Genomic DNA, 23805 nt, shown 5'->3' on the forward strand with positions numbered 1-23805 from the left:
AAGGTAACTTAAGTAAAATTGAGGTCTCAAAAGCAGGGAACTTATTGGGTCAAATACTTTAATCATTGTATCAAAATACATATAATCAAATGACAAAATATGCACATTCTACACGCTTTGATTATCATAATCTGTATAAATCTCCATATTACAGAATTATCTCCCTTACAAGTAGGTATTGATTATGACGTCATTATTTTGTGAGCTAATATCACATCCTTTTCTATGAAACATGTGAAGTTACATTCACAAGATATATAACATCATAATAAATATACCTACCTGCATGGGCAAATAACTCTTTTTAACTTTGTCTTTCCACATATTAGACCCCAAAAAAATGGCTGTTTAGGGTTACATCGGCAAAAAAAAAAAGTCAATTGGGTCAGGATTTTTTTTTCTTTTTCTAAGTGTCCTTCACTCAAAAGTAGTGGCCGTAACCGGAGTCTGAGATCGAAATCCTGACTTTTTCATTTTTTTGCAGAAGTGTTACAAAAGTAGAAAACAATTTCCCGACTGGTGAGATTGTATACCAAGAGAAAATGGAAATGTAAATATCCTAAATTAATCACAACCTTCATTGTCAATATTTTATCACAGTAGCACAAGGGTTTCTACATTATTCTAGTTCTGGCCATGTTAGAAGACAGGAACGTATCTTAAATGGAACAACAGGCTTGAAAATGAACTTTAATTAGATAAACTCTTTTATATTTGAAAATAGTTATAATTTTTAATTACTTTATATCTTTAAAGATGCTACACCACTAACTATATTATAGATACATTAATTACATTAAAAATGTGAAAATATTGCAAAACTTACCCTTGTTGTGACAGGCCACTGCCTCATCGATACCAATATCCGGTGTACGGGTACCCACAGTGGCGGTGCAGCATCTTTAAAATATTGAACTTGGAAAGCTGACAAATTATGCAACAGAGTAAAACTGAAGATGATCAATATTTTTGTTCATGGAGACAATCTAGTTAAACAGGAACCCATCATAATTAACTAAATTATCATCAATGGATCTGATTATTTACCACATATTCTATATTTGCATAAACAGAGTTATCTGCCTTTGTGTGTAGGTATTGATTGTTACGTGATATGTGTTTGCGAGCATAAAGTTATAATTTTCGGAGAAAACAATGTGAATTACACTATAAAATAATGAAATAACAATCGATACCAACCAACAAGGGTGCTAACTTTGTTATATACAAAGATGGAATATTTACATTATTGTATACATGTACACATGTACGTAGCTAGTCATTTGTAGTAATTTCCATAGGCTGCCTACAGGGTAAAAATCTGGAATATCACCATTTATTCTGATTCATCACATTTGATCGCATAAAATAAATATACCAATTCAAAATTACATTATGCATCACTCTATTACACCATGTTCTCTCAAGTCCTTCAAAGTCACATGACTTAATCCCAGCATGCTTTGTAATACAACATCTGTGTGTTGTCCTAGAGTTGGTGGGGCTGTGGCCTGAGGTTGTGAATACTGGCTGTAGCGGACAGCCGGACCTGTACAAGAAAGGTACAATCAAATAATAATTATACCTGGTACATATAAACTTTACATAAAGTCATTTTGGAAACTGTTATATCTACTGTTGCTATTACTAACATATACGTGTATATATACTGTGAACAAACCTAGTATGGCAGCGTCTTATTTTGGTGTTTTCATACCCAACTACTTTTTCGCAACAATTTATTTGTAGTATTCTGAGCATTCACAAATGCGAAATACATGAAATTTAGTTGCACTCAAAAAGGAATTGTTTCACAGTTTATTCAAAGTAATAATACACATACACATCTAGCAAACATTTGTCTGCTTCAATCCAGCTTTCAATGGATTCCAACTCATTAACTTGAATATCTGGTGCTTGGAATACAAACTGCTTTCTGCTGACAATAAATTCAAATACAATGGACAGTTCACATAGTACACTATCCTCAATACTCCAGGGGTTTCTACCACTGACATGGAAATAATGATAATGATAGTTACACCAGTACAGGGACATGACACATTAATGATAATATCCCTGAGTTACATGTATTATAATAAGTATTAGAAATGACAAGACAAGTTCCTGTGATCTTACCAGGCAGACGTATCTGACCAGCTGTCGGGTGGTCCATTGTCTGCACCATCTGGTTGTGGAGGACCTAGGAGAGAAAAATCTTGTTTATATGAAACCTTGTTAGCTTCTACAGTTTACCATTATAAGCTGATAATTTTTATAGAGATGTAACTGTTTAAACCAGTCATTATATAATCTGAAACCATGTCTATTCCAATGTAACTGTATGGGACTTATGGTACTTTCATTCTTAATCTATAATAATTAAAACCTGTATAATTCTGAACCTGTATATACTGTCCAAATATGTTGGTCCCAATAACATCCATTCTATGCAGTAAGACGAAATTTTATCAAAGATTGTGATAAGCCTAATGTCTACAAGAAAAGAGGAAATGTAGTCAATGGTTGCAGAGGACAGATAGCCAAAGGGAGCAGAGAAAAGGTAGCCAATGAGAGAAAAAAAACCAGTAAACCAATAGGAGCATAGAAACCAGTAACCAATGGGAGCACAGAAAACAGTAAACCAATGGGAGCACAGAAAACAGTAAACCAATGGGAGTACAGAAAACAGTAAACCAATGGGAGCACAGAAAACAGTTAACCAATGGGAGCACAGAAAACAGTTAACGGAGCACAGAAAAGAGTTAACCAGTGGGAGTACAGAAAACAGTTAACTAATGGGAGCACAGAAAACAGTAAACCAATGGGAGCACAGAAAACAGTAAACCAATGGGAGCACAGAAAACAGTTAACCAATGGGAGCACAGAAAACAGTTAACAGGGCACAGAAAAGATTTACCAGTGGGAGTACAGAAAACAGTTAACCAATGGGAGCACAGAAAACAGTAAACCAATGGGAGCACAGAAAACAGTTAACAGGGCACAGAAAAGATTTACCAGTGGGAGTACAGAAAACAGTTAACCAATGGAAGTACAGAAAACAGTTAACCAATGGGAGCACAAAAAAAACAGTTAACCAAAGGAAGTAAAGAAAAGGTAGCCAGTGGCATCAGACGGAAATGTGATTAATTGGAGGATGCAAATCAGTAGATAAAACATGTAGATAATGAAAGCAGAACACAGATGATCAGCTGGGGCAGAGAACAAGAAGTCAATTGGAGTAAAATATGTAGGTTAATGGCGATACAAAACAAGTAACTGCAAATGAAAGATCACATACATGTTCTATACACTATAGGTAAGATTTTAACTGTAGGCTTCTGATGGCTCACGTACCTGTGGATCAGAGAAAACTTGCTCCATATTGTTGATAGGTCCATATGGTAAACCCGACCCTTCAAACACAGCAAGCCAGTCTTCTGTGGTCTTCGTTTGAAACCTGGTGGTATCAAATAAAAACACAAAATGTACTTCCAAGTCACAAAGCATCACTTTATGTTTGATTTGTAATTCATTTTACATTTTTATACCGGTATTTAGCCTTTGCTGACCATTTCCCTTTTTAGAGAAAACTGAAATATTTATATCAAAACAATTAAAGGTTTTTTCTTTGTGTTTTTTCGCCTTCAAATGAAATTTTTACACTATAAATAGTTCAAGACGTTGCCAAGCAATGTTGTAGTTCAACATACAATGTACTGAGATGTACATTTAGCGTCATTCTGAATAACAATGGTGCATTGTGTATAGAAAACGTAATGAATACTATTATTATTTAATGCAAATCATCTGAGCTCAAGGCACTAGTAAGAAAATGATTCAATGATGAAATATCTATTAGTACAATAACATGTCTAACTCACTTATCTGACAGAACAGCTAGCAGTTCCTCTCGGTTCTCTACACGACTCTGGTTACTATTGAATTTAGGGTCGCATGACAAGTGACCTAACTCTAACATCTGTAATGCAAGCAAACAATGTTTATTACCAAGAAGGTGGCTGTTTATAACTTTTCATGAAAAGAATTTCAATGAGTTACTGGTACATTATCCTTGGAAACCACCGTGTCTAAACTAGACCACAACACAATTTAGACTGATTATCTATTAAAATTATACAAGAAAAGAACAGATTTCTGAGTATGATCATTTCACTTTTAACTCATTCACCGTTGAAATATCATTGTGGACTATGCTTGTATAAAATATTGTTTACATGAGGACACTCTGCTCCACCATCTTGGAATGATGATCATTCTATCTCTCACATGAAAGGGTCAGAAGGTCTTCCAAAAGTAAAAGTAGAAGGGTGTGTTAATCGATTGCAAGGAATGCAAATTTCAGATATTTCAGAATGGTACGAACGAAGTGAAACAAGGGGAAGTAACTATAATTGTAACATGTTTTCCAGAATACTTAGTGCAAAGTTAAAGGGATAGGGTTATATGTGAGCATAGTTGAATGTATATTACCTGCCAGAGTGTAACAAGCCAAGGGGAAGTAACTCATATCAGAATGTCTATAGGTATGGGCTTATTTGTGATCATGTTCTTATTGTTGAGTCTACATTACCTGACAGAGTGAGGTGAACTGTTGGTTGTTACAGCCTCCCACCATGATGTAGCCGTCACATGTCTGAAATGACTTAAAGTAACAACAAAATTGTTATTACGATGTACATTTCTAAACTTTAGGTCACAGCTTCTTAATTTACAACTTAATCTTCAACAAATAAATTACCATTGAAGTTAGAGATTGAACATACAATGTATTAAAATATGACATTTTTGAGCAGCCTTGCCACAAGTTTGATGTACACAAGTATGTAACCAATAAAGTAAAAAGTATTGTCATTCTAAAACAAGGGGGAGGGGGCATTTACAGGGATAGGAGAGCTTTGTGGGTCAATTACAGTAGACCTTGAAGTATATTGTTCATTTCATTTAAAGCATATTTAGATCTATTATGAACTCTACTTATATTTGGACCACTTTTTGAGGCCTCAATTTCACCTAACTCTAATTAAATGTAGAATGAAATTATCAAAACTGTGTAGGTGTCTTTATTGATTTCTTTTGGAAACTGATTTATGGCTTACTTTGTGCCGTAATTTTATGAAAGGCTACTTCAAGTTTGGGTTCCATTAAGCACCCCCTCCCCCTATATGTATTTGTTCATTTTTTAAGTACCATGGGTGCTTATTGGGTTGAGTATGGTACCTGAGATGAATGGACAAATAAATAATGCAAGCTGTAGGTAAGCAGGTTAAAAAAAAAAACCCTGAACAAATGAAACAATTAACACACCTGAACAGGTGAAACAATTATCACATCTAAACAGGTGAAATAATTAACGCACCTGGAAAGGTAAAATGATTAACTCACCTGGTAAGGTACAATACTTTGATGGGCAGTACCATATCGTTGGGCCTCTTGTCCAGCGTTCAGATAGTTAGAGCCCAAGTTTACCAGGGAAGCTACCTGTGGGCATTTAAATGTATTACCAATAAGATAGAAACACACAAGAAAATTTCAAAGAATTGAACAAAATATTAAAAAGTCTGCTATATTTGTATGCTTAGGATTTGTTTTGTTTTGAAAGATTTAAATGTATCAAAGCCCTAAAAGCTATCAAAACATCGACAAGGACACTGAAAAGTAGGTCAAATGTCAAATAACTAAATAGATATCTGTCTATAATCATTTGTCTGTATCTGTACTGTTGTGTGTGTATAAATGATCAACTGTGTCAATATATCACTTCCCCTCTATAACCACTTACCTGCGTGGACACAAGATCACAGTCGATGTGTTGACCTTGACCTGTACGCTGTCTCTGTAGAATGGCCGCCATGATGGCTCCGTGAGCATACAATCCCGTAGATAGGTCTGTCATAGCGACGCCAACTTTACACGGCTCACCATCCTATCAAACAACAATTTGTTATCAGTATCCAAAGGAAAATTCATGGAAATATTAAAAAAAAAAGAAAAAAAAATTGCAATTAACGAATAAAAGCATGCTGAGATAATTCTAGTAATAATTCCTAGAACTGCAAGACATTTGCAATTATCACAAAACAATAATTTTTCACTTTTTTTTTATGTAACAAATTAGGAAAATTTGCAAAAGTATTGGCACATGTATCCATCCCAAAATTTAAGGGCCCAGTTTCAGATCCTGATCTTTGGTAAGCTTTTCAGATATTTGGTAATGTTTGTTATCGTGGGTGGAACTGTAGTGGTCAAGAGGTTTATGTGTTCTGACATATTATCACAAACTCCATCTTTGAATTTCGAGTAAGGATCCCACATTGGACAGTTGCAAGGTCGGTGAATTTTCTCTGAGTACTATGGCTCTCCTCCACTTTCTCAATCTGACATGACCTTAAATTACTGTGTTAATTGTATGTACAAAAACATTACCCTAGGCCCTGTAATATGTAGTAATCCGCCCAGACCAGCTGCTATGATGTCATATCCTGCCCGCTGCTGATACGGCCCTGTCTGTCCATATCCTATCAAATAAATTGATATGCCGAGCTCATTTCAGCATACATTTTTGTTTGTTTATATTGTTATGAATTGTATAATTGCTTAATTGGTTTTGAAAGACTTTCTTCAGTTTAATGTACTGTATTCGACCCAATAAATGCCCGTCCGTTTTTTTCAGGCCTCAATTTCATTTACAATGAATGGTGACTTAAACACAAACTGAAACTGTCAGAACCGTATAGGTTTCTCTATCTAATTTCTTTTGTAATTTGATTAATGACTTACTCTGGGCAATATAATTTTGTGCATCCCAGATATAGATTGTCAGACCTGGGTAGTGATGGAGCTGAGATGTACCTGATATAGATTGTCAGACCTGGGTAATGATGGCACTGAGATGTACCTGATATAGATTGTCAGACCTGGGTAATGATGGAGCTGAGACGTACCTGATATAGATTGTCAGACCTGGGTAATGATGGCGCTGAGACGTACCTGATATAGATTGTCAGACCTGGGTTATGATGGTGCTGTGACATACCTGATATAGATTGTCAGACCTGGTAATGATGGCACTGAGACATACCTGATATAGATTGTCAGACCTGGGTAATGATGGAGCTGAGACGTACCTGATATAGATTGTCAGACCTGGGTAATGATGGCGCTGAGACGTACCTGATATAGATTGTCAGACCTGGGTAATGATGGAGCTGAGACGTACCTGATATAGATTGTCAGACCTGGGTAATGATGGCGCTGAGACGTACCTGATATAGATTGTCAGACCTAGGTAATGATGGCATTGAGACGTACGTGATATAGATTCTCAGACCTGGGTAATGATGGAGCTGAGACGTACCTGATATAGATTGTCAGACCTAGGTAATGATGGCGCTGAGACGTACCTGATATAGATTGTCAGACCTAGGTAATGATGGCGCTGAGACGTACCTGATATAGATTGTCAGACCTAGGTAATGATGGAGCTGAGACGTACCTGATATAGATTGTCAGACCTAGGTAATGATGGCGCTGAGACGTACCTGATATAGATTGTCAGACCTGGGTAATGATGGAGCTGAGACATACCTGATATAGATTGTCAGACCTGGGTAATAATGGCACTGAGACATACCTGATATAGATTGTCAGACCTGGGTAATAATGGCACTGAGACGTACCTGATATAGATTGTCAGACCTGGGTAATAATGGCATTGAGACGTACCTGATATAGATTGTCAGACCTGGGTAATGATGGCGCTAAGAGGTACCTGATATAGATTGTCAGAACTAGGTAATGATGGCGCTGAGACGTACCTGATATAGATTGTCAGACCTGGGTAATAATGGCACTGAGACATACCTGGTATAGATTATCAAACCTGGGTAATGATTAATGCGCTGAGACGTACCTGATATAGATTGTCAGACCTGGGTAATGATGGCGCTGAAATGTACCTGATATAGATTGTCAGACCTGGGTAATGATGGAGCTGAGACGTACCTGGTATAGATTGTCAGACCTGGGTAATGATGGCGCTGAGACGTACCTGATATAGATTGCCAGACCTGGGTAATGATGGTGCTGTGACATACCTGATATAGATTGTCAGACCTGGGTAATGATGGAGCTGAGACATACCTGATATAGATTATCAGACCTGGGTAATGATGGTGCTGTGACATACCTGATATAGATTGTCAGACCTGGGTAATGATGGAGCTGAGACGTACCTGATATAGATTGTCAGACCTGGGTAATGAATGGAGATAGATTGTCAGACCTGGGTAATGATGGAGCTGAGACATACCTGATATAGATTATCAGACCTGGGTAATGATGGTGCTGTGACATACCTGATATAGATTGTCAGACCTGGGTAATGATGGAGCTGAGACGTACCTGATATAGATTGTCAGACCTGGGTAATGATGGCGCTGAGACGTACCTGATATAGATTGTCAGACCTGGGTAATGATGGAGCTGAGACGTACCTGATATAGATTGCCAGACCTGGGTAATGATGGAGCTGAGACGTACCTGATATAGAACAATAGATAAGGCTAGGATTGGTGTCAGCCATCTGCTTATATCCTAGGCCCATTTGGTCTAACTTTCCAGGAATGTAGTTCTCAACCATCACATCACACAGACTTGCGAGCTGAAAAGAAAGACATTTTAATGTCATTCAATAATACACCGTGCATGATTCATAACGTTTGAGACCCATGGTTGATGGCACTACGCTACGCTGTGATAAGTGCAGCAAAGTGAAGCCTAATCCACCATGGGTCTCTGAAGATAAAGATTCAAACTTTGGGTTTATCTCCAATGGTAAAGAATCAAATTTATGGTTTATCTTTAACTGTAAAGATTCAAATTTTGGGTTTATCTACAATGGTACAGATTCAGATTTTGGGTTTGTCTTTAGCTGTAAAGATTCAAATTTTGGGTTATCTCCGACAGTAAAGATTCAAATTTTGGGTTTATCTTTTTTTAACTTTCTTTAACAGCCAGTATCAATGTATATAGATGCTGTAGGAAAACTGGAGAACAGTGAAATCTTGATAATCGAAACACTTGTGTTCCCAACTCAAATCATCCAGAATGTGAATTTTTCAGACTGCTCTAATTACAACATTAGCTATAAGTGCATTCATTAGCGTATTCTACTGACAATAAGCCCCACCCACCCTCATCCGACCCTAGAAAATAAATTGTAGCATTTTATGGGGAGAGGTCATATTGCCCAATACAGATTTAGATTTTTTTCATGCCACAGTTTTTGAAGACATTAAAATTTTTCTTCTCAAAAATATTTGTGGAGCTATTATTGTACATACCTTCTGGACAATATCTTGACCTTCCTTCTTCTTAAGGTCGACAGCAATACTCTGAGGAATAATGATTAATGATTTAGACTGATGAAAATATATATAACCAAGAGGTTAAACATGGTCCACAACTTGATACGAATGCCCGATTATCAGCTAATATGTTGAAAATAACAAAAGACACAAAATATTTCCTCACTGTCTAAATTTCACGATGGGTTATCCGGTGGTACAGTGTAGTGGTTAACCCACTTGCTTTTCAACTAGCCGACTTGGGTTTCGATCCCCAGAACAGACTTGAAAAGGTCTGGCATGTACCTGGTAGGTTTTTTCTGCACACTCCAGTTTCCTTCCACTCTAAGACCCCTTGTGTCCTTACATCCAGGCCATCAAAAATTATTTGCATACGTTGTATAACTTCTTTTGCAATTGATGAAAACTAATTTTTTTTTATATATATATTTCACGATTTATAATTACCGACCGGTATGTACATGTAGCTCTAGGTCTACTTTACCATTTTAATAACATTATTACAGTGATAAATTTTCAAAATTTCTAGAGAAATCCTTGGTATCCTGAACATATTTGGAAATGCAGAAATTTGCGATAATGGTTTATCATTGATAATTATTCATTCATTATATACATATAAACAATTATTCACGAAACATTTTAATTCACATTCAAGCTAGAACTCTTGTGAAATTACGCAGAAAGTATCTCACAAACAGAAAGTGGTGTACAACATTACATCAAATCAATGAATAATAATCCTACACGTGTGAATAATTTAGTAGAATATGACCTTTGGCAATGATGAAACCATCCTCAATACTCCAGGGGTTACTATTACTGATGTTATATCAACCCCTGGACTTTCTCACAGTAAAACTAGAACAGAACAGGTAATTTAGTCCTTTAATGTACATCAAAAGAGCCGTATAACCGTATACATTGATTCTGTTGCTTTGAAGTTGGCATCGCTTTCGCTGTAGTCTTCAAAGGGAGTCTTTGCAGGCATGTGATTGGTCAGATATTTTCTCATGAACTGCCTCCAGTTTTACAAGTCCAGAGGTGGATATAACGGGTATCAAGGATGTGATGAAATGTACATGAATAATCATTCATAAGATAATGTTATAAAACTATGTTATAAAACTGTTACTTGATATGTGAATTTTATTTGGTACAGAAAATACCACCATTGCATTGTTTATCACCTTTTTGTTCCTGTTGACAGACAAGAAATAAGCACTTTCCGGACCACAAAATGGTGGACCCCATGTCCTTGTGTCATCTCCGACCCCTAAAAATAGGTCAAGGTCAAGGCCTAATGTAAATGTTCCATAAATAATCATAGCATTTGGCTGAATTTTGAATTAACAATATACACTTCTTAACTTATGGTTAGCAGTAGTACATGTCTCAAATAAGCAAAAATAGTTATGCTTATACCCGGTATGACCACAGGGATCTGAGAATTAGTTACAGATTATATAATCTATATAATAATATAAATAATATAATAAGGTAGATGGATTAGAAATTTGGAGCCTAAGTCTTGCCACCCTTCTCGTATATAGTACCATGTAGAGTATGATTTTTATCGGGTTTTTTTTATCTAGAGCTCAAAAACGTCTAAAAATGGTCTTAGGGCACTCTGGTTGGTCCATGATTATATAATTTGTAACTAATTCTCAGATCTCTGTGGGTATGACAGACTGATAAACCAATGGTGTCTGCATCACGCATTACTGTGTCCTATTTAATACATATTCACTGCCCAATATCAGATCCATTGGCATCTTGGTCATTCAACTAGAACACTGACATATCAAAAAGGGTCCGACTCGATCGATGTGCCATTGAATTAGAAAATGACTGATGACAGTACAGTACAAGATATCCCAGAGTGATCTTGATGCCCACCAAAGATTGATCTATGTCTGAAATGGAAAGAGCAATCCTTTCTTTGCTTTGTAAACTTAAATATCAAAATCCAAGATGGCTGCCTGTTGACCATCTTGTTGATGGATCTGTCCCAAAATGCAATACGCATATCTAGGGTCCTAGGGGAACCTATATATGAAATTTGAGACAGATCCTTTAAGTTCTTTCTAAAAAAATGGTGGTAACAAGAAAAACGGACAGACGGATTGACGGACGGACGGACAAACTGATTACTATAAGACACCTGCATCTAATGAAGCCAATGTAAAATCTATTTGATTTATGAATCCAATTATTTTGAGTGTTATTTTACTGCTTTCAAGTCCAAGCACAGTAGAATGACATTTAATCATATAATGTTATCACTGTGAAAACTCAAGGTCATTCGTTTGAACATGACTATACCAGAGAGAAGCTTACCTGGTCTTTCTACCTTTATGACATCAGCCCCTAAGTCAGCCAGAATCATAGTACAGTAAGGCCCTGCTAAAACCCTAGAACACCAGAATTATAAGATATATTTATCAGGGTCTTAATTCACTAATGTTTTGATAAACCCCTAAAACATCACTATTTGCATGTTGTATTTTCTCAGAATCATTGTACACAGGATATAGCAAAACCCCTGAATTCATGTTTGATAACAAATGAAGCTTAGGAAAAAGTGCAAAAAATGAAAACCTAAAAATAGCAAAAGGTACTACTAGACCATAAAAAGAATGTGTCTATGAAGTTTCGTGGAAATATCTCTGCTGGTTTTAGAGTTATGCTCCGGAAATGAACCTGCTACAAAAATATGATATTTTCAGCAATGTTTCTATGGTTACAGAAAAAAGCGCAAAAAGTGAAAACCTAAAAATAGCAAAAAGGCACTACTAGACCATAAGAACAATGTGTCTATGAAGTTTCATGGAAATATCTCTGCTGATTTTAGAGTTGTGCTCCGGAAATGATTCTTACATAAAAATATGCCATTTTCAGCAATGTTTCCATGGTTACAGAAAAAAGTACAAAAAGTGAAAACCTTAAAATAGCAAAAGGCACTACTAGACCATAAGACTAATGTGCCTATGAAGTTCCGTGCATATTTCTCAACCGGTTTTCCAGTTATGCTGCGGAAACGATTCTTACACAAAAATTTGCCATTTTCAGCAATGTTTCCATGGTTACAGAAAAAAGTACAAAAAGTGAAAACCTTAAAATAGCAAAAGGCACTATTAGACCATAATACCAATTTGTCTATGAAGTTTCGTGGAAATATCTCTTCTGGTTTTAGAGTTATGCTCCGGAAACGAACCTGGTACAAAAATATGATATTTTCAGCAATGTTTCCATGGTTACGGAAAAAATGCAAAAAATGAAAACCTAAAAATAGCAAAAGGCACTACTAGACCATAAGACCAATGTGTGTATGAAGTTTCGTGGAAATATCTCTACTGGTTTTAGAGTTATGCTCCGGAAACCATTCGTACGGACGGACGGACAGACGGACGGACCGACGGACGGAACCCATTTGTATATCCCCTGCCAACTTCGTTGGGCGGGGGATAATAATGAGTACAGTGTGTATTTATAACTCTTGGTACATCAGTCACTCACTTTAACTTAGCTAAATTTGATATTATGTAAATGTGGAAATTTACGATGAGGGGAAATTTACGACAAGGGGAAATTTACGACGAGGGGAAATTACGCAAATACCTTTTTAGTGAGAACATTTCCCCTTCGCATATGATTTTGTGTTGCAAAAAGTTATCAGTAACATTTATCGTGAAAATAATGACATCACCAAATGTAGTGTAAACCAACTTTCTCTTGTGTGCAATTTAATTTTGCAATCTAGGTAACTTCATGAAAGTTTCTCTTCGCGAATTGATATCTTCCAAAATTCTTTTACAATTAAGTTCAAAGATATTTCCATTCAATTTTAAATATGCTAAACTTAGTATCCACGAAAATGTTTTGAAACCAAAATCACAAAATTAAGTAGCCACAAAAGAATGTTGGTTTACAGTATACACAATTGTGAAATCAAACACCACAATTGCATAATTGAGAAATTTTCAATTAAATATGTAAAATACATGAATTACACTTTCTTTTCCTATTTTGCTATATTGGATGGGGTACCATATTTGACCAAATCACTATTAGTTTCTTTTCCCCTTTTTTAAGCCTCAATTTCACTTCAAATGAAATACATACTGAAAATATGAAAACTGTGTTGGTTTCCTCAGCATTTTCTTTTTCAAATTAATTTATGGCTTACTTTGTTTAATTTTATGAAAGGCCCCTAGCCCCCTATTTGCTTCAATTTTGTATGTGCCCTGGATACTTATTGGGTTAAATACGGTAACAAAAATTAACGAAATACTGTTCCTAAGAGACCTTACTGTGACTTTAATAAAAATATTCAATACCTGGACAGATCCAGAACTCGTATTCCATCCAAAGGGCCAACATTTAACTTGCTTTTATTAAGTGCATCTGTAAAAGAAAGTATTTAAGCATTGAAGTATGAATGCCAACCTGACAGAATTTGCATTTATACTGAAGAAACAATTTATTATCATCAAAAACAAAATATCCATTTCAACAGCCATCTTCCATGATTGCTGAAACGACAGTTGTGACATCACAATGTAATAATGTGCAAATAAGCGGATGGAAGTTCATGAACTAAACAATGCCAACTGTGTAAGGTTATATAGTAGGGATGGAGGTGTGTACCAAGGTTGGAGGTGTGTAACAACCTTAGAGATGTGTACCAATACTGGAGGTGTGAACCAAGGTTGGAGGTGTGTAACAACCTTAGAGATGTGTACCAATACCGGAGGTGTGAACCAAGGTTGGAGGTGTGTAACAACCTTAGAGATGTGTACCAATACTGGAGGTGTGAACCAAGGTTGGAGGTGTGTAACAACCTTAGAGATGTGTACCAATACTGGAGGTGTGAACCAAGGTTGGAGGTGTGTAACAACCTTAGAGATGTGTACCAATACTGGAGGTGTGAACCAAGGTTGGAGGTGTGTACCAACCTTAGAGATGTGTACCAATACTGGAGGTGTGAACCAAGGTTGGAGGTGTGTACCAACCTTAGAGATGTGTACCAATACTGGAGGTGTGAACCAAGGTTGGAGGTGTGTAACAACCTTAGAGATGTGTACCAATACTGGAGATGTGAACCAAGGTTGGAGGTGTGTAACAACCTTAGAGATGTGTACCAATACTGGAGATGTGAACCAAGGTTGGAGGTGTGTACCAACCTTAGAGATGTATACCAATACTGGAGGTGTGAACCAAGGTTGGAGGGTGTGTACCAACCTTAGAGATGTGTACCAATACTGGAGGTGTGAACCAAGGTTGGAGGTGTGTACCAACCTTAGAGATGTGTACCAATACTGGAGGTGTGAACCAAGGTTGGAGGTATGTAACAACCTTAGAGATGTGTACCAATACTGGAGGTGTGAACCAAGGTTGGAGGTGTGTACCAACCTTAGAGATGTGTGTACCAATACTGGAGGTGTGAACCAAGGTTGGAGGTGTGTACCAACCTTAGAGATGTGTACCAATACTGGAGGTGTGAACCAAGGTTGGAGGGTGTGTACCAACCTTAGAGATGTGTACCAATACTGGAGGTGTGAACCAAGGTTGGAGGTGTGTAACAACCTTAGAGATGTGTACCAATACTGGAGGTGTGAACCAAGGTTGGAGGTGTGTAACAACCTTAGAGATGTGTACCAATACTGGAGGTGTGAACCAAGGTTGGAGGTGTGTAACAACCTTAGAGATGTGTACCAATACTGGAGGTGTGAACCAAGGTTGGAGGTGTGTACCAACCTTAGAGATGTGTACCAATACTGGAGATGTGAACCAAGGTTGAAGGTGTGTAACAACCTTAGAGATGTGTACCAATACTGGAGGTGTGAACCAAGGTTGGAGGTGTGTAACAACCTTAGAGATGTGTACCAATACTGGAGATGTGAACCAAGGTTGGAGGTGTTTGCAAAGGTTGGAGGTATTCACCAAGGTTGAATGTGTGTACCTAGGTTGGAGGTGTGTTCCTATGTTGGAGGTGTTCACTAAGGTTGGAGGTGTGTACGTAAGGTTGGAGGTGTGTACCAAGGTTAGAGGTGTGTACCTATGTTGGAAGTGTGTACCAAATTGGGGGTGTGTACCTAGGTTTGAGGTGTTCAGTATAAGGTTGAAAGTGTGTACCAAGGTTGAAGGTGTGTACCAAGGTTGGAGGTGTACACCAATACTGGTGATTAGTATACCAAGGTTTGAGGTGTGCACCAAGCTTGAAGGTGAATTCTTCATTCGGGTATATTCGACACTCCAGGGGTTACTACCATTGACATTATATCCACCCCTGGACTAAACTGGAGGCAATAAATTAGGTAAGTAGACGGTACACTAAGATTGACAGTATAGATTTGAAGTTGAGCGAGTCTTTGCAGACATGTGACTGATCTGATTTTTTCTCTTGATCTGCCCTCAGTTTTTACTATGAGATAAAATGTAGTCCAGGGGTGGATATAATATCAGTTATAGTAATCCCTGGAGTATCTAGGATGACATTTGTTTAAAATTTTATATGTATTTCTGGCTATTTTTTCATATAGAAACTATACATGGCCCTGTGCTCAAATGGAAAACTATTACTCAAAATGGGTACAGTAACTGTCAGCTGACTGTGCTACGTGTTGTACCGTTCTGTCCTACAGTTTGTACGCTGTCCTACAGTTTGTCAGCAAATTTCAATAAATTTCAACATGCCAACTATATGTAAGTACCGTTCACATCTTGGGACTGGGTCGCTGAAGTACAAAACGGAGAAATCTGTGCAATTCTTGTGCAGTTGCATATTCTACATAGCCGGTTTATTACAGCTGACATTGTTAAGCCCTTGCGTCCTGTAAACAAATGAGAGTAATCTCCCTTCGTATTAATAAAATCTTCAAGACGCTTTCTGGGAACGCGCCATTAGCGCAAAGCGTCTTCATTACTAAGATTATGTCAATATCGAAAACATGGAAGCCGCACAAGCACGTGTTCAGAATGCTGTCACTCTACACAGCGAAGAGTTGGAGAAAGGGCAGATTAGAGCCATTGAAGTATGTATAAATGAAGTAAAACGTTCGTTTGATTGCGATATTTTACTATAGCTACTTATCAGTTATCAAGAGTTAACAACGCAAAAAATATTCGCGAGCTGATAGACTCGAGTAGATTGACCACTGTACAAATTATATTTCGTCATTTACTAAAATTATTTAATAAATTCTATGGATCTTTATTCCAAATAATTTCGCCATTTTCTGAGAAGAGGGGAAAAGCTATTACTAGTCTTGACACAACTTGTTTCCATTGTAATCTATATCAGCTATCATATGGAAATTATATGACCTTGACCTGCCCTACCATCAATAATACACCATCCAAATGCAATACAGCATGCATCTTCAAAATCACATCGTTAAATGCCACGATTTTGCAATCTGAACAAATGGCTTACAGGCTTTTTACAATTTAAAAGTTTTAAGCATGATATGTTTGATAATAGAATAAAAGTAGGAATTATATAAGACTTAATTCAGAAAATAGACCTTGACATTGTTCTAACAGTTTTAATGACCAAATTATGATATGTTAATTTAATACCTTAATTAAAGTGAATGAAACATCTGTCTAATAAGATGGGGTTTATTTTTAGTCGCAAAGATAAGGAATATACAAACTAGCAAGATATATATATATAAGTCACACTGGGTTTCGAGGGAGTACAACGCAGGAGCTTTTTGTGTTTGTGCACTGACCATGACGTTGGGCGACGACCGTTTTCCTTTGATATCCACCGGGCCAGCCTTTGATGTAGATAGCAGGTGTGAGGGTTACCGTCATTTCATGAGCTGTCATATTTTTTAACAAAAATTTAAGACATATCTTCTAAATCTTCCATCCTTAAAGCAAGTAATAAACGTTGTAAAATTTAATAAACTTTACATTGGTGTTTCGTTTGACTTGATAAGACAAGTATTTGTTGAGAAAAATGGTTTTTATTTCCGGTTCATAGGCGTCTCGTGTGGTGTTTAGTAGTGTAAAGAGACAGCCACGAATCCTTCTCACTTATTAATCCTTGATAAATCCAAACTTGTGGTAGCAGTCTTGACACATAGAAAGCCTTAATTTATTAAGAAGGCAGACAATTTTTTTGAATTCACTCACTAATTGTTAACATATTATTCGGTTTCATTTATTACTTTCAGGCTGAAATGTACAAATGTAACCTGAAATGTGTGGAGAATAAGTCTTATACAGTGGAGGACAAAGATCGCTGTCTAGAACGCTGCTCCTCAAGAATGATGCAGATACAGAAATACGTGAACTCAGAAATGGAAAACTACCAGGTACTTAAAAATGTCAAAAGTCAAGTAAAAAAATAACAACAATGAACTATCACCATTATGGCAAAAAATGGCAAAAGATAGATTTATTCAATTGACCTTTTTGGACTACCGGTAATTTGTTTCAATTTTAAAACTTTTCATCCGCATTAGTATTTTAATAGATGATTCAAATTTGGTTTAAAATTCCTATTAAAATATCTGAACTTAGAAGACTATGGATTTGTCTGAATCTGCTCTATTACAGATTTTCTATCAGATTATCTAATACTTCGGGTGTACTTCAATGGATGAGAATTTATTATGAATGAAAATTTAAAGTGCTTTGTAATGATTTCTGTAAATTTTACAGAAAAAGATAATTTATCTGAATTTCTGGTTTTAAATTTTCAGAATAGGATACAGCGTTGTGCTATGGACTGCCAGGATAAAGCTCGGGACCAAATGACATCGAAAAAGGGAGATGCGGACAAGATTCGTGGTGAAATGGAGCAGTGTATGATCAAATGTGCTGACTCTCATGTAGAATTAGCGGGAACCATGTTTAAACGTATGGCGAAGTCTATAGCAAAGAACCAGTTCTCCTAAATTCCATTTGAAGTTTTAGGTCATTGATGTGTGTGTGTGTGTTAGTACAAATCAAATGTGCAGTCCTGTGAAATGAGGAATAGTGTTTACTCAGAAGCATCATTATTACACTGACTACAGCGTGGGAGAGAAATGAATCATAAGTAAGAGAACTGTGAAAAGCATTTTGTGTATGTATATGATTAACTCATTCACCCCTGAAATTTCATAATGAACTGGTCTAATCTTTGATTTAGTAGATTCTAAATGTGTCTTCAGAGGTATATGACGAAAGGAGAAATATCATGTGATGATCAAAAATTTAAGTGTAATGTGATGTTGTTATTTACCCAAATATTATACCTTATGTATTTAGGAAATTAATGAAAATTACTGGTTATAAGCTCTGTCAAGAATGATAGTTTTTGTTTATTATATGGATGCAATAATACAGAGTTTATTTTGCATGTACAAAATTACTTGATAGCAAAAGAATATTAAAAAACGATGACAGATGTAGACACTGGACAGAATTAAACATTACCCACCGGGTAGATGATTTTAATTTGAGAATAACTTATCGAGGCACTTGCTGTTTATGGAAACGATTTATATAAATGTACTTGAATTATCATAAATTGGCCATGTGTTCATTTACTCATTCTTTGTTTCACTCCGTTAGGGTAAAGGGAAGTAACTCTCGATACATCAGAATGGCTTATACTTACCATGAAGTACAAAAAAAGTGTTCAGTTTTACCAAAGCACACTAAAAGATATACAAACAGGGGGTTATTTTTAGAAAAGGAATCAATTATGTATGTATGCTTTGTTTATAGTTTTTACTGTAGCTGCCTACACTGATAAAGTGAAAATGAGTTATCAAACATATCAGTGTGTCAAGTGTTTTCTATATTCTTATAGATGCTTCCTATGTAGCTACGTGGTTGTAACAGTAAAACATGCCTTAGTGACCACCTCTGTATAAAGACTACCTGCTTAATAAGACCATTTTTTCCCCACTAGCCCCACTAGTATCTCTACAGAAATTGTATGTGATCGAAACCCCTGGAGTATCGAGGATGAGGTCTCACAATCCACATTACCTATTTCAACACAATAAAACCTGTGTATAAAGACTACTTGTTTATAAAGACAATTTTCCTCTGTATTTTTCTTTCTATAGGTGGTTGTTATACACTGGTTTAACTGTTTTATACTGTAAACCAACATATTTCCACAAATTTCGCAAAAAATACATTGCTGAGAAAAATGTTCAAACATTTTGTTTTATACTGTAAACCAACACATTTCCACAAATTTCGCAAAAAATACATTGCTGAGAAAAATGTTCAAACATTTTGTTTTATACTGTAAACCAACATATTTCCACAAATTTCGCAAAAAATACATTGCTGAGAAAAATGTTCAAACATTTGTAAAGTATAAAGTGGGGAGAATAGGTTGGTTTACAGTATGTGTCTGTATGAAAGAGTTATAGATACAAACCAGGCGGTATATGTCTGTATGAAGGAGTTTAAGATGCTACACTGCCAACCAGCTAAATAAACAAACCTGGATGTACTAATGTGATTGGGATAATAAGCAGCATTTACTAGCATACGCAATCAGTGTACTTATGTATGGGGCTCATGGTGCACAAGCAAAATTATTCAGAAGCTATTAAGAATTTTTTTTAATTTTGTTTTTTGACAGTGTAGCACCTTGCCTTCATTTTTACAGAATAGACCAGATGGCTCGCAATCATATTTGTCCTGTACCACTGTGACCTACAATCAGCAAAAAAACAACGATCAACAGTTGACAAGCTTTTATTTTTCCACTACAGTTTTCTTAATAACATCTACACCTTTCTATATTAAACAACTGTATATTTTGTAAGAAAAAAATAAGTTATATAAGATCTCTACTAATACAGCTACAATAACGAACTGAAAAATTGTATACATTTTTACATCAAACATTGAAATGTAGCCACCTGGGACCAGTATTCTGATGTATCAGAGTTATTTCCCTTTGTTGACTATCAACCGACCAAGTGAATGAAAGGGAAATAACTCTCGATACATCAGAATAAGGAACCAGAATAAACGCTATTTTTACTTCGTATTGTCATGCTTACAAGTTTCAATAAATATTGTATATATCTCAATACATATGAAAACAAAAATATATTGTTACAGTACACGTATACACAAGTTTGAATGAGAAATGCATATGTTATTGCCTATGTATCTTTGGCACATGCAGTACTAGTTCTAACTTAATAGAAATATGTGTATGGCATATATAGCATTATCGCGATCCTATACAAAAGATGGAATGGAATCCAGTAAAAAGATCCCACTACTTTTAAATTACCTGGTTGGAAGCGTGCTCTATTTAGAAATTAAAGTTTGTGTATCAACTCTCCAGCGGGAAAAAAATATCATTTTTTTTAGTTCTACTTTCAAAGAAATAAAAAAATTAACATTCTCATGTTTGAAACATATTTAAAGATATTTTATAGTTAACATTTATATTTATACTATATTACTTAGGTTTCAGTATATATGTAATAATTTGTGTTAATGTACTATACATGAAAACAATTTTACACATTTGGTTAAGAACAAAATGATTTTATAAAAATACTAAAAACAGGTTAAAACTTGAAGGGAGATACAATAATTCAAAACAAAAAAATCTAAAAAACTTCAATTGAAATTGTAACATAACAAAAATAAGCAAGATCTGTTTGGCATAATATATTACAAATAATTGATTTGTTTGATGTATTTTGTAATATGTGCTACATATCAGCATCTAAGTATTAACATATGGAAAGCATATATTATTCTACACAATCTAAAATCAAACCATAACATATTGTTATAATCAAGTCAGTGATAAGAAACCATGCATTAAATCTATAGTCATTCCTCAGATTTTGAACCTTAGAGGTTTTGATTTTGTAATAAATTTACAAATAATGTGCAATTCATCAATATTGGTTTAGATGCATTTTACGCATTGTTTTTTTTAACCATATTCAGTTGTTGTTTTTATTATCATATGCACTTTTTTGGATTCTGAATTTTTTGAACTAATTAAGCAATATTTGATTTATCTTGATATTTTTAAGCCATCATTTCAGCTAAGATTTCACTTCTTCATAAATTTATATCTTTTATGTTATTTTTTTTTTTTTTTTTACTTTTATGCAAAAATTTAATTTTATGGTGTTTTAATAGGGATACCTTTATTTGAAGAATAATTTTTTTTAAACAGATTTTTTGCATTAGATATTCATATTATATACATCATCAAATTTACTGTCAAATGATATGTCTTTGTCTATGTAGGCAACACAAATAAAATATGATGCATATCAAATAAAATATACACTAATATTTTTTGTGCTAAATAGCTTTATGAACAAAGCAGATAAGTAAAAAATAGTAAAACTTTGTTTAAATAACATGGCTATACCTTTCTAACAAAAAAGACAAAAATTGATAATTTAGTTTTAACGGATAGCAACATATTTCTCTTTTTATAATAAATAAACTTTGACGATCATAAAAAATAAACATTTCTCAAACAAACAAAACACATTTAAAAAAAAACATTTGGTGATCAAAAATTATAACAGTTTAACAAATTGAATCTAAGCAAAACCTCGAGACTTTGAAGTGGACAATATTAAATAAATCTTTATATGCGCGCTCCTTAGTGGCACAAATTCGTCTTTTGAACAAAATTTGTCAAATTTTGTTGTTGCACATACGAGAAGATTTGTATATTAGGGAATGCTTTGAAAAGTTCCGCTTCTCCGGAAATCTAAGTTCCACTATAAAAACTATATGGTCTACAAACTGTCCTTTCGTCGCACACCACAGCTACTTCGCCTCGTGAGAAATGTACGTGCCATTGACCCGAGTCCCTGATCAGCGAATGGACAGTGTCTGAGCGTGTGAGCGTTATCCCCCGTTGCTAGGCAGCGCGGACACTCGTACTTCCTCAGAATCGGACAGATGACCTTTCCGTGAGTGTCCTTGAGAACATGGGTGGTATAAAACTCGCGTGTCTCTCCATTCCGCTTACACAATACACAAAACATGTCCCGTTTCACAACACGAGTAGAACAAGCTGGTCTGAACTCCAGAAAGCATCCTTGTGATGTTTCATCGTCATCCTTGTCCGCCACATGATTGTTCATCTCCCTCATCAACTTTGCGAGTCTGTCCGCACCGCTCACACACTGACCACTGGATGATGAATAATAAGACGATGGCGAGATCTCCTCGATTCTCCTCGGAATTAACGGCAAAGGCGACGAAACACGGCCAAAATTGTCACAGGAATATTCCGACAAAGATGAGGACCTGGAAATGTTCCTCTGGAAAACTTCATCTTCTCCCGATCCATGCTCTGCAGTGACGTCAGATTGTGACCGATGATCTTCATCGTCAAGGTGGACACTCATATCGCTGCGGAAACAGTCGTCAGTCCGGCTACAGTCCATGGACAGGAAATCGTCCGAAGGCAGACAGGTGAGGCCACCTGTGTACCCGTTCAGGCTGTTTACCATTTGGGCATGTATATGGTTCCAACTGTCCGGAGCCGAAAATCTCGGAACTGATTCAGAGTTGTCGCTGGAACTACTCATGGTAGAATCACTGGTATTGTCCAAAACTTCATTTCGAGTTTTCAAAAGTTTGCTTAAACCCAAATAGTCTTCGAAAGGGCTGTAGCTTTCCATTTCTGTATAGGTGTATAATGTCGTATTAGATGACAGTACGTCTGCTGCTGAGCAATCAGCTGAAGTACCGTTAAAACGGTTAGAGTCAACTCTATATACTCGGTCACATCTCATTTCAGAAAAGGGGGACAAGGTTTATGTTTTGACTTCAATTAGTTAAAAGTACAACCTTTTCACTCTTAATATATCATTTAAACTCATGTTATTAATTTCTTAAAGTTTAATGTAATTATTAAACCTAGTATGCGTTTAATTATGAACGTATGATTTATGATAATTAACCCACCCCTCCTATGTGTGAAATGGGACTTCCCACTCCCCCAAAATCGTGGGGGCTCAGGGTCGAGCATCTCCAAAAGTTGACAATACACATGGACCGTCAAAGCGTGGCCATCGTTTGATGTGCATGATCGGCTGCCACAGATCAGCGGGAGGTCACGGTCCATTACACAACATCAGAGAAACCGTTATCCGTGTACCGTTACAATAACCACATCAAATACCGTTACCTATAGGCCCCTTGGGGATTTTGGTTATAAAGGTCTCCACGGGTGTTCAGAAAGGCGTGAAAATCCGTTAGTTTGAGAGTGACAGGCATCTTTCTTTTAAAAGAGGAAAAAATGGTACGTTTGAACAAATAATTTCAAAAACATAATTAAAAATTTGTAAAAAAAAGTTTGAACAAATATTTGATAAGTAATGAAAAAGGGAAATACTATATTTAAACATATGTCAAATATAATTGTTTTTCAATTGAA

At 35.9% G+C, this 23805-nt stretch overlaps 3 protein-coding genes across 3 annotated transcripts; 1 reads left to right on the top strand and 2 right to left on the bottom strand.

Annotated features, from left to right (window-relative positions):
- Positions 1-832: 832 nt before the first annotated feature.
- Positions 833-16236, bottom strand: LOC138335155 (succinate--hydroxymethylglutarate CoA-transferase-like). The gene is made up of 14 exons (XM_069284113.1): positions 16106-16236; positions 13730-13796; positions 11730-11803; positions 10580-10665; positions 9366-9416; positions 8563-8683; positions 6448-6539; positions 5804-5947; positions 5407-5502; positions 4595-4666; positions 3885-3982; positions 3358-3460; positions 2140-2203; positions 833-1549 (listed from the first exon to the last, which is right to left on the bottom strand). The coding sequence occupies exons 1-14, from the start codon at positions 16206-16208 to the stop codon at positions 1401-1403; spliced, it is 1320 nt and encodes a 439-aa protein (XP_069140214.1). The 5' UTR covers positions 16209-16236; the 3' UTR covers positions 833-1400.
- A 34-nt stretch (positions 16237-16270) lies between these two features.
- Positions 16271-19173, top strand: LOC138335156 (protein FAM136A-like). Its single transcript, XM_069284114.1, has 3 exons — positions 16271-16426; positions 17579-17719; positions 18110-19173. Exons 1-3 carry the CDS (start codon positions 16343-16345, stop codon positions 18302-18304), a joined length of 420 nt encoding a protein of 139 aa, XP_069140215.1. The 5' UTR covers positions 16271-16342; the 3' UTR covers positions 18305-19173.
- Positions 19174-21736: 2563 nt separating this feature from the next.
- LOC138335778 (uncharacterized) lies at positions 21737-23098 on the bottom strand. The gene has a single exon (XM_069284944.1). The coding sequence runs from the start codon at positions 23045-23047 to the stop codon at positions 22154-22156; it is 894 nt and encodes a 297-aa protein (XP_069141045.1). The 5' UTR covers positions 23048-23098; the 3' UTR covers positions 21737-22153.
- Positions 23099-23805: the final 707 nt, after the last annotated feature.

Source organism: Argopecten irradians, chromosome 11, assembly GCF_041381155.1.
Source record: "Argopecten irradians isolate NY chromosome 11, Ai_NY, whole genome shotgun sequence".
NCBI lineage: Eukaryota > Metazoa > Mollusca > Bivalvia > Pectinida > Pectinidae > Argopecten > Argopecten irradians.